The sequence below is a fragment of the Calidris pugnax genome, unplaced genomic scaffold (assembly GCF_001431845.1).
Source record: "Calidris pugnax isolate Ruff unplaced genomic scaffold, ASM143184v1 scaffold166, whole genome shotgun sequence".
Lineage (NCBI taxonomy): Eukaryota > Metazoa > Chordata > Aves > Charadriiformes > Scolopacidae > Calidris > Calidris pugnax.
Window position 1 is genome coordinate 231,761 of NW_015090941.1, and position 13,068 is coordinate 244,828.

The 13,068-nt window shown below is 51.3% G+C and overlaps 1 protein-coding gene across 3 annotated transcripts in view; it reads left to right on the forward strand.

Moving 5' to 3' along the window:
* PTPRU (protein tyrosine phosphatase, receptor type, U) overlaps positions 1-5,646 on the forward strand; it is a 50,499-nt gene extending 44,853 nt beyond the window's left edge. For all 3 annotated transcript variants that reach the window (XM_014951853.1, XM_014951851.1, XM_014951852.1), the window contains 3 exons: positions 107-264; positions 1,331-1,466; positions 4,153-5,646. In XM_014951853.1, the coding sequence (XP_014807339.1) occupies positions 107-264; positions 1,331-1,466; positions 4,153-4,215 (357 nt within the window). In that variant the 3' untranslated portion in view covers positions 4,216-5,646. The remainder of the gene's footprint in view (positions 1-106; positions 265-1,330; positions 1,467-4,152) is intronic.
* Positions 5,647-13,068: the final 7,422 nt, after the last annotated feature.

Below are 13,068 nucleotides of genomic sequence, written 5' to 3' on the forward strand. Positions count from 1 at the left end.
TCTCCTTTTAATACCTGGCAAACCCCTCTTGCCCTCCATCAAACTTCCAGTGGAGGCAAATGAGGGCAACCCATGGGTTCAAGCTGATGAGGTTTTGCTTTTCTAGTTGCAGGAGGGACACCTGATGGTCCGGCATTTCCAGTACCTGCGGTGGTCACCATATCGAGACACCCCGGACTCCAAGAAATCCTTCCTGCACCTCTTGGCCCAAGTGGAGAGGTGGCAGAAGGAGAGTGGCGATGGCAGGACGGTGGTGCACTGCCTGTGAGTGTCAGTTGGAGAGGAGCGGGCTCTGGTGTGGGGGGAGATGCCATCAGCTCATGTGTCCACAGTTCTGCCTGGAAAACCCTCCAAAAAGCCCTCACTGGGGTGACTTTGTCCCCTCTCTTTTCCACAACACGAGTTTTGGGTGAGGCAGCTTGTGGTCACTATATCAAACATCCTCCATGAGGTGGATACTCAATGGGAGTGACACCCAGTAGCAGCATCCCCACTGTTCACTCTGGGGGTGCAGAGGGGCTCAGCAGAGGTCCCAGCCCTGTCACCATGCCCGTGCGTGTGGCAGGCTCTAAAAGGACGTGGCAGGAGCTGTGCAACTCCCACCACTTGCTTCTCATGGAGGTGGACGTGCTCTCCATCCCCCTCCTCCCAGCTGGGTTTGGCTCCCACAAACACCCGTGTGTGCTCTCCTTGGATGGGACCTAACACGTTCGCAGATTGGTAGAGACAGCAGGCGAGCCTTTAATCAAAAATTAATTACAGCCTCGTCTGTCTTCATTAGCCGAAGGATAATTTGAGAACATGCTTTATAAAACACTGCCATCGTGTTCTCTCCTCCTCTCCCCCATCCCCTTTGCTGCCAGGGATGAGATGTGGTGGTGTTGGGATGGTTTCAGCACAGGGTGGAGGGAGGTACCCAGTGAGCTGTGTGCTGGGTGGAACTGGCATCATTCCTCCAGCCAGCACTACCCAACAGGTCATCCTGCAGGTGGGAAGAGGGTGGTAGAGGGACACAGTGGCTTCCCCAGGGTCACATGAGGAATCGATCCATGGCAGGGCTGGAAACTGAGCCCCGATGTCCAAGATCCAGCCCTGATAGTCCAAAAAGGTGTTTTCATGCTCTCATGAGAACTAGAGAGCAGGATCACAGCTCCTGCCATCATGTGGGGCTGGTTCAGGTCCCCCAGTCTGGGAGGACACTGGAGTATGAGCCCCTGCTCTGGGACATCTCCTGGGATGCAGGGATGGATAGAGAAGGGGGCAATTAGAGGAAGCAGGAAGATACTCCACTTGCCATCTTCTCACCACCACCACGTGTTTCTCCCGCCAGGAATGGAGGTGGCCGGAGCGGCACCTTCTGTGCCTCCACCATGATCCTGGAGATGATCAAGTGTCACAACATGGCAGATGTTTTCTATGCTGCAAAGACCCTCCGCAACTACAAGCCAAATATGGTAGAGACCTTGGTAAGCATCAGCCCCCGCCGGCGTCCACCCTGGCTGCTGTTCCCTCCGGCAGGGAGGAAAGGTCCTGGGGGATGCTCGCCCCCAAAAAACCTCCTTCCCCACCCCAAATCCTGATTAGTATTATGGAAATCTTCATGCAGAGCAGAGGTGAGGCAGCTCTTGAAAGGAGCCTCAGGCTTGCCTTCATCTCACCGTGCTGACATGCCCTTGGCGTCGGCGTTGGGCTTGTCGGAAATCCTTCCCAGGAGTAATAAAGCAGGTTCGCATTAATTCACGGGATGTAATTGCAGTTCTTCAGAGCAGCTCCGAGGTGGAGTCAGACAAATTCCTGTTGGAAATAGAAAAAGGGAGCTGCATTTTGAGTGAAATTAATTGGCGGACAAGCTGCCGGGGGCAGTGATGGAGCCACATCTCACGATGGGGAGGCTGGAGGTGGCAGTGGGTCAGGGTACAAAAGCCTGTGCCCTATTTCAGGCCCCCGATAACAGGACAGGGGATGGAGCAGGTGCGTGTCTGTCCCTGTGGTGGAGGAATCCAGGTGCCTAGTGATGTTTTAAAAGCAAGTCAGCCGGAAATGTTTGCCCTGTTTGGATTATAAAATCCCTAAGTTGCAAAATGAAATGGTTTTGAGGAGGGGATGTGATTTGCATTAGGAACGGAGGTGGAGGAGAAGGTGAGGGAGGGGACGGGGAGCAGAGGGAGGGATGCAGATAATGGAAAGATGATGTGACAAGCATGAAGCTGCTGGACCCATTGGGCTAAATTGCAAAGGTATTAAAAAAAGGCAACATTTCATCAACATCAGGACACAAGCGTCCTCCAGCCTCAAATGAACCTGAACAGTCTATTCTGGGAATCCCAATCTACTGGAGTCACTGGGAGGCCGGATCCTCGCCCAGTGTAAAGAGCCACAGCCCAGTGGAGAGCAGCCAGAATATAGCACTTCCCCACGGCCCGAGCATCTTCCCCCTCTGTTTCCCTGTGGGGTTTATTTTTATATGATGATAAATGGAAACAATCCCTTTTCTTAATCCAAAAAGCATTATGTGCTTTTAATCTAAGCCGTCACAGCCCTCCTGGCTTTGAAACCCTTCTCCCCCACTGCCTGTTCCCACCTGGGGTCCCCGAGCAGCCGCCCACCCTCGGGGGGGATAACAGGATTTTCATGCCGGTGCTCAAGCTGCGGATGAGGATTTCAGGAGATGAGCTCTCTCCCCTTTCCCTCTCTGCTGTGCCACCCAGGATGCTCCCACAATGTCCCAGTGCTTCCAGCAACATCAGAAACCTGATTTGGGGTTTTTTTACCCCCACTCTGGCTGGTTTTCGCTTGTTGGATGCTCGAAGGAGCAACATCTCATGGGGGTGGACACTTCCAAGGTCCGAGCTCCCCTGTAGGTTTCTGTGCTGTGAGTTGGACAAGGACAGGAGACCACAAGAACAGGTTATGTAAAGGAGAACAAGGATGGAGGAGACTGCTTTTGCAAGCCCAATTTCAGTGATTTTTGCTATAAAACCAGGAGCCAGCCATGCTGGCCTTCCCCTTTGCACAGCTGGGGGCTAGCAAAGGGTGGGAAGATGCTGATACTGTCTGTAGTGCTCTCAGGAAAGAGAAAGGGTGGGATAATGAGCCTGATCCTGCTTCAGGCTTTGAGAGGACCTTTGCCACCCACACCCCTTAGCTCCGGACGGGCAGATGGGTTAGACTTTGACCTGAGCACCAAAATGCTCATTTTTTTGGCATTTCCCTTGGAAAATGTGGATTTTTCGGAAGTGAAAGCTCCTAGGACTTCCCTTCCTGTCTCTCCTCCCAACGCAAAGCAAACGCCCAGACCAAATCCCTGCCAGGGATGGAAGAGGGCATTTTTTTTTTATCTGCAGTGGGAGAATTTGTGATGAGAAATGTCCTGGCAGCTGGGGCAGGGCGTCTCCAGTAATCCCACACCCGGCTTCAAACTGGAAGAGGGGAGATTTAGATTAGATATTAGGAAGGAATTTTTCAATTTGAGGGTGGTGAGAGCCTGGCCCAGGTTGCCCAGAGAAGCTGTGGCTGGTTGGAGGGGGTTGGAGGGGGCTTGGAGCAACCTGGTCTGGTGGGAGGTGTCTGGTGGGAGGTGTCTGGTGGGAGGTGTCTGGTGGGACTGGATGATCTTTAAGGTCCCTTCCAACCCAAACCATTCCGGAGGGGTTGGTCTCTTCTTCCAAGCTACAGACGATAGGACAAGGGGTAATGGCTTCAAGTTGCGCCAGGGGAAGTTCAGGTTGGATATTAGGAAACATTTCTTTACTGAAAGGGTTATCAGGCATTGGAATGGGCTGCCCAGGGAGGTGGTGGAGTCACCATCCCTGGAGGTATTTAAGAAACGTGTAGACGTGGCTCTTCAGGGCATGCTCTAGTGCCCAAGATTATTGGTTTGTGGTGGGATGTTGTGTGGGTGGGTGATGGTTTTGGTTTGGTTGTTGTTGTGTAGGGGGTGGGTGGTGGTTTGTGGTTTTTTTTGTTTGTTTTTTGTTTTTGTTTTTTTGTTTGTTTGTTGGTTTTTTTGGGTTTTTTTTGTTTGTTTGTTTGTTTTTGTTTCTGTTTTTGTTTTTTTTGTGATTGGACTCGATGATCTCTGAGGTCCCTTCCAACCACTACGATTCTGTGATTCTGTGATTCTCTAACACCCTCTTTTCTCTCTCCGAACAGGAGCAGTATCATTTTTGCTATGACATAGCACTGGAATATCTGGAGTCCCTGGAGACCAGATAGCACCTCGCCAGCAGCGCGGCAGCAAGGGCTTGCCCGGGGGTCGTGCCAACCGTGCGTTTCGCACTCGGACGTTGCGTTAGTGCTGAAGGTGAGGAGGGGAAACAGCCAAGGACCTGACGAGACAACCCATCCGATCGAGAAAAAACGAAGGGACGTGGGGACGTGTGGGCCGCTCCCCGTCTTCACCCTCCGCTCTCCATCTTTCCTTCCTGCCCCGAGCGTGTCCGAGCGGCCGTAGGTCGGATGCCACGACTTGTCCTGTCCCGTCCCTGCATCGCTTTGAGTCACGGTCGTGGGGTGGGTGTGAGGAGGATGTGGCCCCGCGGCGCTGCCTGGGCATCTCTGAAGCAGCTGGAGAGGAGGCCAGAGAGAGGAGGAGGAGGACAGAAGGAGCCGAGGCCGTTTCCCAGCAGGGAAGGATGGATATTTGGAGAAGAAACGTTGCTTTCTGAATTGTGTGTGGAATCGAAGCTGCTCTTCTGAGGAGCCCAGATGGCTGCCGGCGCAGGTTTCGTCCTTGGTGGGGACATGCTCTGAGCTGGAGCAAAGACCCTGAGAGAAGCTCTTGAGTTTCTGCTCGTTCGCACCATGAGTTTGATCTTCGTTTTTTTCAGTTCTGTGAGTTGCGACCTTTTTGTGTATCCAGCCCTGGACAAGGCGGGGACATGGGACAATGGTGGGACATGGAAGGCACTGGGCATGCGATGTCCATCTGCAGGGACCAACCTGGATCCCTCCTGACGCCTTTGCAAAGCTTTCCAAGCGATGGTTCCCCTGCTTCTCCGCACTGTCTTCTCCATCTGTAGCACTTAATTCCTCCTGGGCTGACCCAAAGGCAACAGCCCCTGGGTCCGTTTTTAACCCTTCCCTTGTGAATCACTGCACATGAGACACCAGAAACAAAATCCTCCAAAATTTGGGTCCATCCCATTTGCCTCCTGGATGCTGCTCCCAGCCAGTTGCCCATTGATGCTGCTTGGCTTTTGCTGGGCTTGGCAAAGCAGGACGGTGGGTTTTGGTGATGGTGTTGGCGTGGGGTGGGCTGTACTGAAGCCCTGAGCCGTGGCAACACTTCAGGGCTGGGCATGAGGAGTTCTCCATGGCCCTGGTACCACCCAGGGACAAGCGTATAGGGATGGTGATTGAGGGTGCCTGATAGTTTTGGCTTCTTCCTGCTCTGATTGGGTTTGAGATGTCACTTTTTCTGTCCAGTATTGTGATAATTACAGGGGTTTCTGCTTTCAGGGGAGAGCCTGGTTGTAATCAAGCTGTGGTCAGGGTTTTCTCTCCCTCCAGTTGGCCTCGAGGAGATGCAACCAGAGGGATGCAGGTCTGGGCTCTGCCTTGGAGACTCAAGGAACCAAGGAGAGGTGGCTTCTGTCTTGAGGGCCAGGCAGAACCCTTCACAGTCATTTTTTTCGGGGAGGGAGCAGAATCTGCTTTCAGGGGAGAACCTGGTTGTAATCAAGCTGTGGTCAGGGTTTTCTCTCCCTCCAGTTGGCCTCGAGGAGATGCAACCAGAGGGATGCAGGTCTGGGCTCTGCCTTGGAGACTCAAGGAACCAAGGAGAGGTGGCTTCTGTCTTGAGGGCCAGGCAGAACCCTTCACAGTCATTTTTTTCGGGGAGGGAGCAGAACAGATGAGACACTGTCCTCCATATGGAGGTTGCATGTGGGCAACCCTATTCTTCATCCTCCATGGTCCTTCATCCTCCCCCGTCCTTCAACCCCTCCATCCTTGATCCTCTCATGTCCTTCAGCCCCTCCATCCTTCATCCTCCCCCATCCTTCAGCCCCTCCATCCTTCATCCTCCCCCATCCTTCAGCTCCTCCATCCTTCATCCTCCCCTGTCCTTCAGCCCCATCTTTCCAGGGCAAGGGAAGTTTCCAGTTTCCTGCCCAGAGGCTGGGGATCCCTCTCCCTGGGGAGATCCATACCATGACCAAAGGCTTTGGAAGATGCCGTTTGGCTGGACCGATCTGCAGCACGAAGGCCGTGGAGCCAAAACGGCTGCGCCCTGGATGATCAAACCCTGGAGATATTTCCATCCACTTTCCAAGGGTGGAGGAGAACAAGAAGATAAATCTCTCTCCACCTTGGAGGATGTCCCACCTTGCGAACACCTGGGAGTAGTGACTGGGATTTCAGCAGCGTCAAGGGGGGTTTTCCCAGGCATTTGGCTTTCCCATGTGCTCGCTGAACAATTAACGCGGCCTGATAATAACCGATTCCAAGGGCTATACAACATTTCCATCCCTGCTGTCTGACCCTGCCCTGTGCCCAAGCTGTCTCGTGACCAAATAGTCCTTTTACCCCACCAGAGCCTGCAAAACGGTCCAGTTCCACCAGTACTTTTGGTAACACCAGTACTCGCATCGCAAGCCTTGACTTGGAGTAAATTAGTGCCCTTTTCCCAACCCCCATCTTTCTGTGGACGTGTCCATGCTGGTCTGGGAAGGTGCTGTGTGATGGGTGCAGAGAGGGCCGAGGGTGCAGAAATTGTTTGGTTTTGGATGAAAACAGCTGAGCCGAGCCTCTGGAATTGCCAGGGATGGGATGGTGGTGCCACCATGGATGGTCCCGCTTCATCCCAGCCCTTCCTGGGAGCCTGGGCCACCTGCATCCTCCCTCCGGTCCAGAGGGAGGGAGCATCCCCCATTTGCATCGCAGGTAAAATGTTGCCAGAAATTATTTAAAAAAAGGAAAATTGAGACCCCATTTAGTCCTACTGAGACAACAGAGACTGGAGGAGTTGTATATATGTTTCAAAAGCGAGGTTTTTTGGGTTTTTTAAAGTATTTCCTTCCATCTCTGTTTTTTTAGGGCATCTCTTCTGAAGGGCAGACTTTGAAATCAAAGTGCTATAAAAATCAACCGATCTCCCAACTCCTCCTGAGATGCTCATATGACATGAGGCAAGGACATCCTGTACATAGAAATATATATATAGAAATATATATATAAAAATTTAAATACTGTTCTTAAGATGGATAATGTTTATTGGTATTACAGATTGGAGTGGTGCTTTTTTTTTTTTTTTCTTTTTTAATAAAAAAGAAACAACCACACACACACACACAAAATAATAATTTAGACCCTTTTTTAATGAAAAAGAAACAACCACACACACACACAAAATAATAATTTAGACCCGAGAAAAAACACCAAATTGGAATGATTTTGTCTTTATGCAGAAAAAGTGACCCTGAAAACTGGCAGCATCCAAGAGTTGCTGCCAAAGGGACTGGTACCACGAAGTGGCTTCACCGTGGAGGGGGAAGGTGTGGTGGGACCGAGGGAGGGATGGTGAAGGAGGGACACGTCCAATGTGGATTGTACCACGCACATCCAGCTGTTGTTAACTGTTTGTTTGGGTTTTTTTAATTATTATTATTTTTTTTTGCTTTCTTTCCTTTGAAGAAAATCGGTTGCATAAATAAATGTTCCAAATTTGTGATGGCCTCTGGATTTCTTTCCCTGGCTGTGGATCAGGAGCTGGGATTCAGGGAACCCTGATGGTGATACCCACAGGGCAGCTTGTAGAAAAAACCTCAGTATTGGCCATATCTTGCTTTTCCAGGGTATTTTGGGGGAGCACATTTGCAGGGCCAAACTCCAGGACTTGTAAAACCTTCGTGGCCTTGAGGAGCCATGTTCAGCCATCACCAGGCAGAGGAGCTGGAGTTGCCTCGTGCTTGATGGAGGTTGAACGTCCACAGCTTCATGCAACACTTCTGATGGAAGTTTGCCATTACTGGAAAAGGTGTTAACGGAGGAAGAAGAAACTCTTTGAGAGCATTTCCCAGCTGGAAAATGAAATCCTATTGTAAGAAAAGCCTCCAGGAGAAGAAAGCTCCTGGATTGTCTTCGGTGATTTATTTATTACAAAGTGGCCTTCAGTTTAATGTGTTGTGATATTAAACACTTCCAGTAACACTTGAGTCTTAATTTAATGGAGACCAAGGCAAAAAAAAAAAAAAATCTAATTGACTTGTCGGGACTGTTTTTCATCTTTAATTATGGTTCGTGAAGGATGCGGTAATTACATTTTACCAATAAATAATAAAAAGGGAGATAATGCAAATTAAAATCAAGGGAAAGAGGGGAAGGGCTCTCTGGGTGTGTGGTGTCAGCCCTTGGCAGGGGTGTCCCTGGGTCTGAGCTGCTTGTCCCCAAGCCCTGTGGTGTTGTCCTGGAGGGCAGGGTGGCCTTGAGCAGTGGCCGTCGGTGCCAGGGGACATGAGCTGAGCTGGCCCCTGCAACTGCCAGTGCCCTGTTCTAGTGGTTTGGGGGGGCTTGGGGCTCTTTGAGGACATCAGCTCCTGCTTGGGGAGGGTCTCCACACCAGAGGAGCTTCCCAGCAAAGCTGTAGCCCCCAAGCCATCAGCAATGTCCCACTGCTGCTATTCCTTTCCCTTCCCGCTTGCTGGTGGTGACTGTGCAAAAAAAAAACCAAAACCAAAACAACGCTGAAACCAAACAAACGTGGAAAACTTCTGATAAATTTGCATCTCTAAAAAATAAGGGCAAGATGGCCTTCTGCAAGGTTATCTCCTGTGAGGACAGGCTGAGAAAGTTGGGAAGGTTCAGTCTGGAGAAGAGAAGGTTCTGGGGGGCCTTCCAGCCCCTTCCAGTCCCTCAAGGAGCTCCAGAAAAGCTCTGGATCAGGGAGTGGAACCATAGGAGGAGGGGGAAGGGTTTGACCCTGAAAGAGGGGAGATGGAGCTGAGATGTGGGGAAGAACTTGTTTGGTGTGAGGGGGGTGAGAGCCTGGCCCAGGTTGCCCCGAGAAGCTGTGGCTGCCCCATCCCTGGAGGGGTTCAAGGGCAGGTTGGAGGGGGCTTGGAGCAACGTGGTGTGGTGGGAGGTGTCCCTGCCCAGGGCAGGGGGATTGGAACTGGATGGGCTTTAAGGTCCTGAACCATTCTATGATTCTTTGATTCTATAAGGTTATTGCTGTGTGGCTCCAACCATCTGGCTTCCCCAGCTCCCCTGCAGCAGACAGCCTGGCCCCAGCACTGGCCACCAGCTTGGTGGCTCGTCCATCCAGAGCTGCTTTTGATTTCTTCCATGTGTGGTCACCCTTCTCCCCGTGGTCCCCTCCCCACCAGAGCTGGAGCCTCGCTCTTCCCAAGCTCTATTTCAGCCACAGCTCGTTGGGCACTCGCTGTCACTGGCTGCTAATGATGAAAAAGCCTTTCCCCCTGGTTTTATGAAAGCCATCATTCCACCACTGGTCTGTAATGAAGAGAGAAACAGCACCTGCTCCCTGGAGCCCTGCTCCCCACCAGGACAATGAATTGCCCTTTCTAGGTAAAAAAACCTTTTAGGTAAAAAAAGGAGCTGCTTCTGCAACGACAAAGGTGGTGGCTGTTGGGTTTGGTGATTCTCTGAGGCCCTGGAAGGTTGGGGAAGTGGGTGGTGTCACTTTCCTTCCTTGCTTCATCCCTGCAACATCATCCATGAGAGCCCATGAGAGCCATCAGGTAACTGGCACCATCCTGTGGAGCCAGGGCAGGACCAGGAGTCCGGGTCCCCATCCCATGGAGAAGTACCATGAAGATGTCCCTCCTGTCCCAGCTCTGGTTCATCAGTGTGTCCTGGTGAGCGACGTGTTGGGGGGTAGCCCAGGGATAAGGTGGAGAGAAATTCCTCTTTCCCTGCTCCGTAGAGCCAAGAGTGCCTTGGCATGGCCACAGGTGCCCAGGTCTCACTGCTGCTCTCTGCCAGGATGGATTAGAGCTGCTTCAAAGGAGCACTTTGCATTTCAATAACTAATCCAAATGTGCCGTCCAATGCCCAACTTTTGGCCCTTGGGAATTATTCGCCAACTCAACGCCTCCTTTGTGCTGTTATCTGCAGCACACATGCCCCAGTAGAGCCGATAGTGATTTCCCAAAGCCAATGTCATGGAGGTGACCTGGATATTGTTCCTTTCATGGGCTTGTTCCCTAATCCAGGCTGACAGGCAGTGCTGGACGTGCGGGGGAGCCTGGCTTTGGCCCCTGGCTGGTGGCCAGCAGGAGCTGCAGAGGTGGCAGGTGGGACCTCTGTCCCCATCAGCCCCCGTTCTCCTGCCTGGAGGGACTGGTGTTCCTAGGGCATGGTCAGCTCTGTCCTTGCCAACCCCACCATGGCCCCCCTGGTGTTCCCCATGCTGTATCTCTAGATGTGACCCCATTTCCCACAGTAACTTCTGTGCAAAGACCCAGCTGGAGTCCATGATATCCAATCAAGTCATGGGATGGACAAGGGTGCTGATCTTTCTGGGACAGGAACAGCCCGTGTCCCCCTCTTTCTTCCTCTCTGGGGCAGCCAGTAATGGGATGTACTCCTGTCCTTGAGGTTCAAGGTGGTGGTGGCACCATTGGTGACACATGTACCCATGGGTCAAAGACTGCAGGAAAAATGAGCTTAAGATCCCCCCTGTGAGTCTTTGGCTCATGGGGGGTCTGTCTGCAGCCAGAGACCCTGGGGACTTGGCAAGTCAAAGGGGTTTTTAGTGGGTGAGTGTTGTCAGGACAGCACCCAGATCCCATCCACTGTCTCAGTGGCTGGAGCTACCCCATTATCAAGGGACATGACCAAGGTCACCAAAGGAGCTATAAGCAGAACAAGGGCTTCCTTTTCCCCCTTCTGCTTTGGTGCTTCAGACAAAGTGGGGGTCCTACCTGGGGCTCTCCACCCCTGCCCCTCTCAGCAGCTTGTGGCTGGTCACCCTCTCAGCCTTTGCCTTTTTATGTGGCATTTAAAAATTTGCCTTGAGTCAAGAGGGAGGGTGAAAGGAGGGCTGGGGGAAGGGTGGGCTAGAATCCTCATGATTAACCTTAACAGATTAATTAATTAAAGCAAAACCTAAATTTAATTAGTTACAGTGGCCCATTTATCACCTGTGGTGTAGTTGCGAGGCCAAGGGCTGTCTGTGGCTCAGGTTGGGTTGCTCATCTCCATCCCCTCTCTGACCCCCAGCCTCCAGAGACCCCGTGGAGCACCAACGCTCCCCAAGCCTGTCTGATGAGGCTGGAATGGGGACAAGCATGTCACACTCCCATCCCTGGGGACAGAGCCACGTGCCCTTGGGCCAGCCATCCATCCTTGCTTTGAAAATGAGCCCAACCACCTGCATGGGTCATGAATGGTTGGGCCTGATGGGCATTGGAGGGCAGATGGGGTGTTCCTCAGGCTCCCCATTGGCTCACACAGGGGCCACATACAAAAATTTTTAGCCTCAGTCTATTTCTTATCCCTGTGCTTCCACCAGCATCAGAGCCTGCCTCCGAAACTGGGAGCTGGAGTGGTCCAGATGGGTGAGCATCCAACACCTACCATGTTTCAGCTCCGTAAGTCAGTCCCTCCCATGTGGATGTCACTGGGTTTCACTTGAGGTACAGCCTGGTTATTCTCAGCCCTTGGTCCACGAGTGTGCGTGGAGACAGAGAGCTCACAGGCTCATCCAGAGCATGCTCCCCAAAACCCAGGAAAGCCCCAAACCAACCAGTGTTTCATGTAGGGTGCTCATGGATCTTCCCTCGTGCTGTGATGGGGACATCCCCAGGAAAAGCAAAAGGAAAACTCCCTTCTGCTAATGTTACTGAAAGAAGAAAGAGCCCCCACATCCTATCATTTCTATTTTAAGCCTTATGTCCTGTGGGAGAAGGGTGTGATAGTCAAGTTGGGGATTTATCTTTGTCTGTAGGAGCCAGAGCCTGGAGCAGGAGGAGGGTGAGACGTTTTGCCTTGGTGTTTCCCCCCAACCTCTGTTTTGGTTGTTAACACGGGGCTGCCTTAACCCGCTCAGCAGCGACCTGGGATTTCCCATCGGAAAAGTGCTTTGCTGGAAATGCTTTGCTCTCTCTTGGGCAGCCGAGAGCAGCTGGAGATTGAAACACGAGCAAAAAGCAGGAGTGATTTGTGGTGGTGATTGGTTTTATAGCATGAACTGCTGATAAGGATCCTGCAAATTCTCTTCCTGCTGAAATATCCCTGAATTTTTGTCTTGCGGGGGGGGGAAAAACCCAAGAAAACCAGCTCTAAAATTGACTCCTGCTGAAATTTCCCTGAATTTTTGTCTTGCAGGGGGAAAAAACCCAAGAAAACCAGCTCTAAAATTGAGCCATTTCCATAAAAAACAAATCCCCTGGGGAGAAAATATGAGTTAGTACCAATGTTGCTTGGCTCATGTTTTGGAAAGAAGTGTGGGGGGGGTCCCTGGGTGGGGTTGTCTTGAGGGATGACTATTCCCATGGACAGCCTGGCTCTGCAGGAATGCTCATGGCACTTCTTCTGTGATGGGCACAGGGAGCAGAGGCTGAAGAGCCTGGTCCAGGGCTGTCCCCAGCTCCCCATGCCCACTTGGTGAACCAGCAGCACAGACACCACACGTCGCCGGAGACTTCCCATCTCTCCAGCGCTGCAAATGCAGCAGGGTAATTTATTTAAGTAGCCTTAATGGTACTGTAATCTATATGCTGATAGTGTCACCTCTAAATGTTCCATCAAAAGGCTCAATGGGAAGAATTTGTATTTCGAAATAAATATTTCCTCACGGTGTGCAAAATATCTAATCATGTATTTATCCTTAAGTACTTCCAAAAGTCAACATAATTATTCCAGTCCCATTAAGTTTAATTTGCAGTAAATTATGCATTTAGCTTTAAGTTGAGGTTGCTGGTTAGAGTCAAGATAAAGCTCTTGCTATTTATAAAGCAGTGTTTCAGTGCGGATATAAAATACAAACAGTTGGACAAGGAAATCCTGCTCGGGTAAGTTTGGGGAGAATTTCGAATAGGGAGGCTAATAAAAAATATATCTGTAGAGTAAGTGTCTAATCAGAGATGTGTAAGCACACTCAGT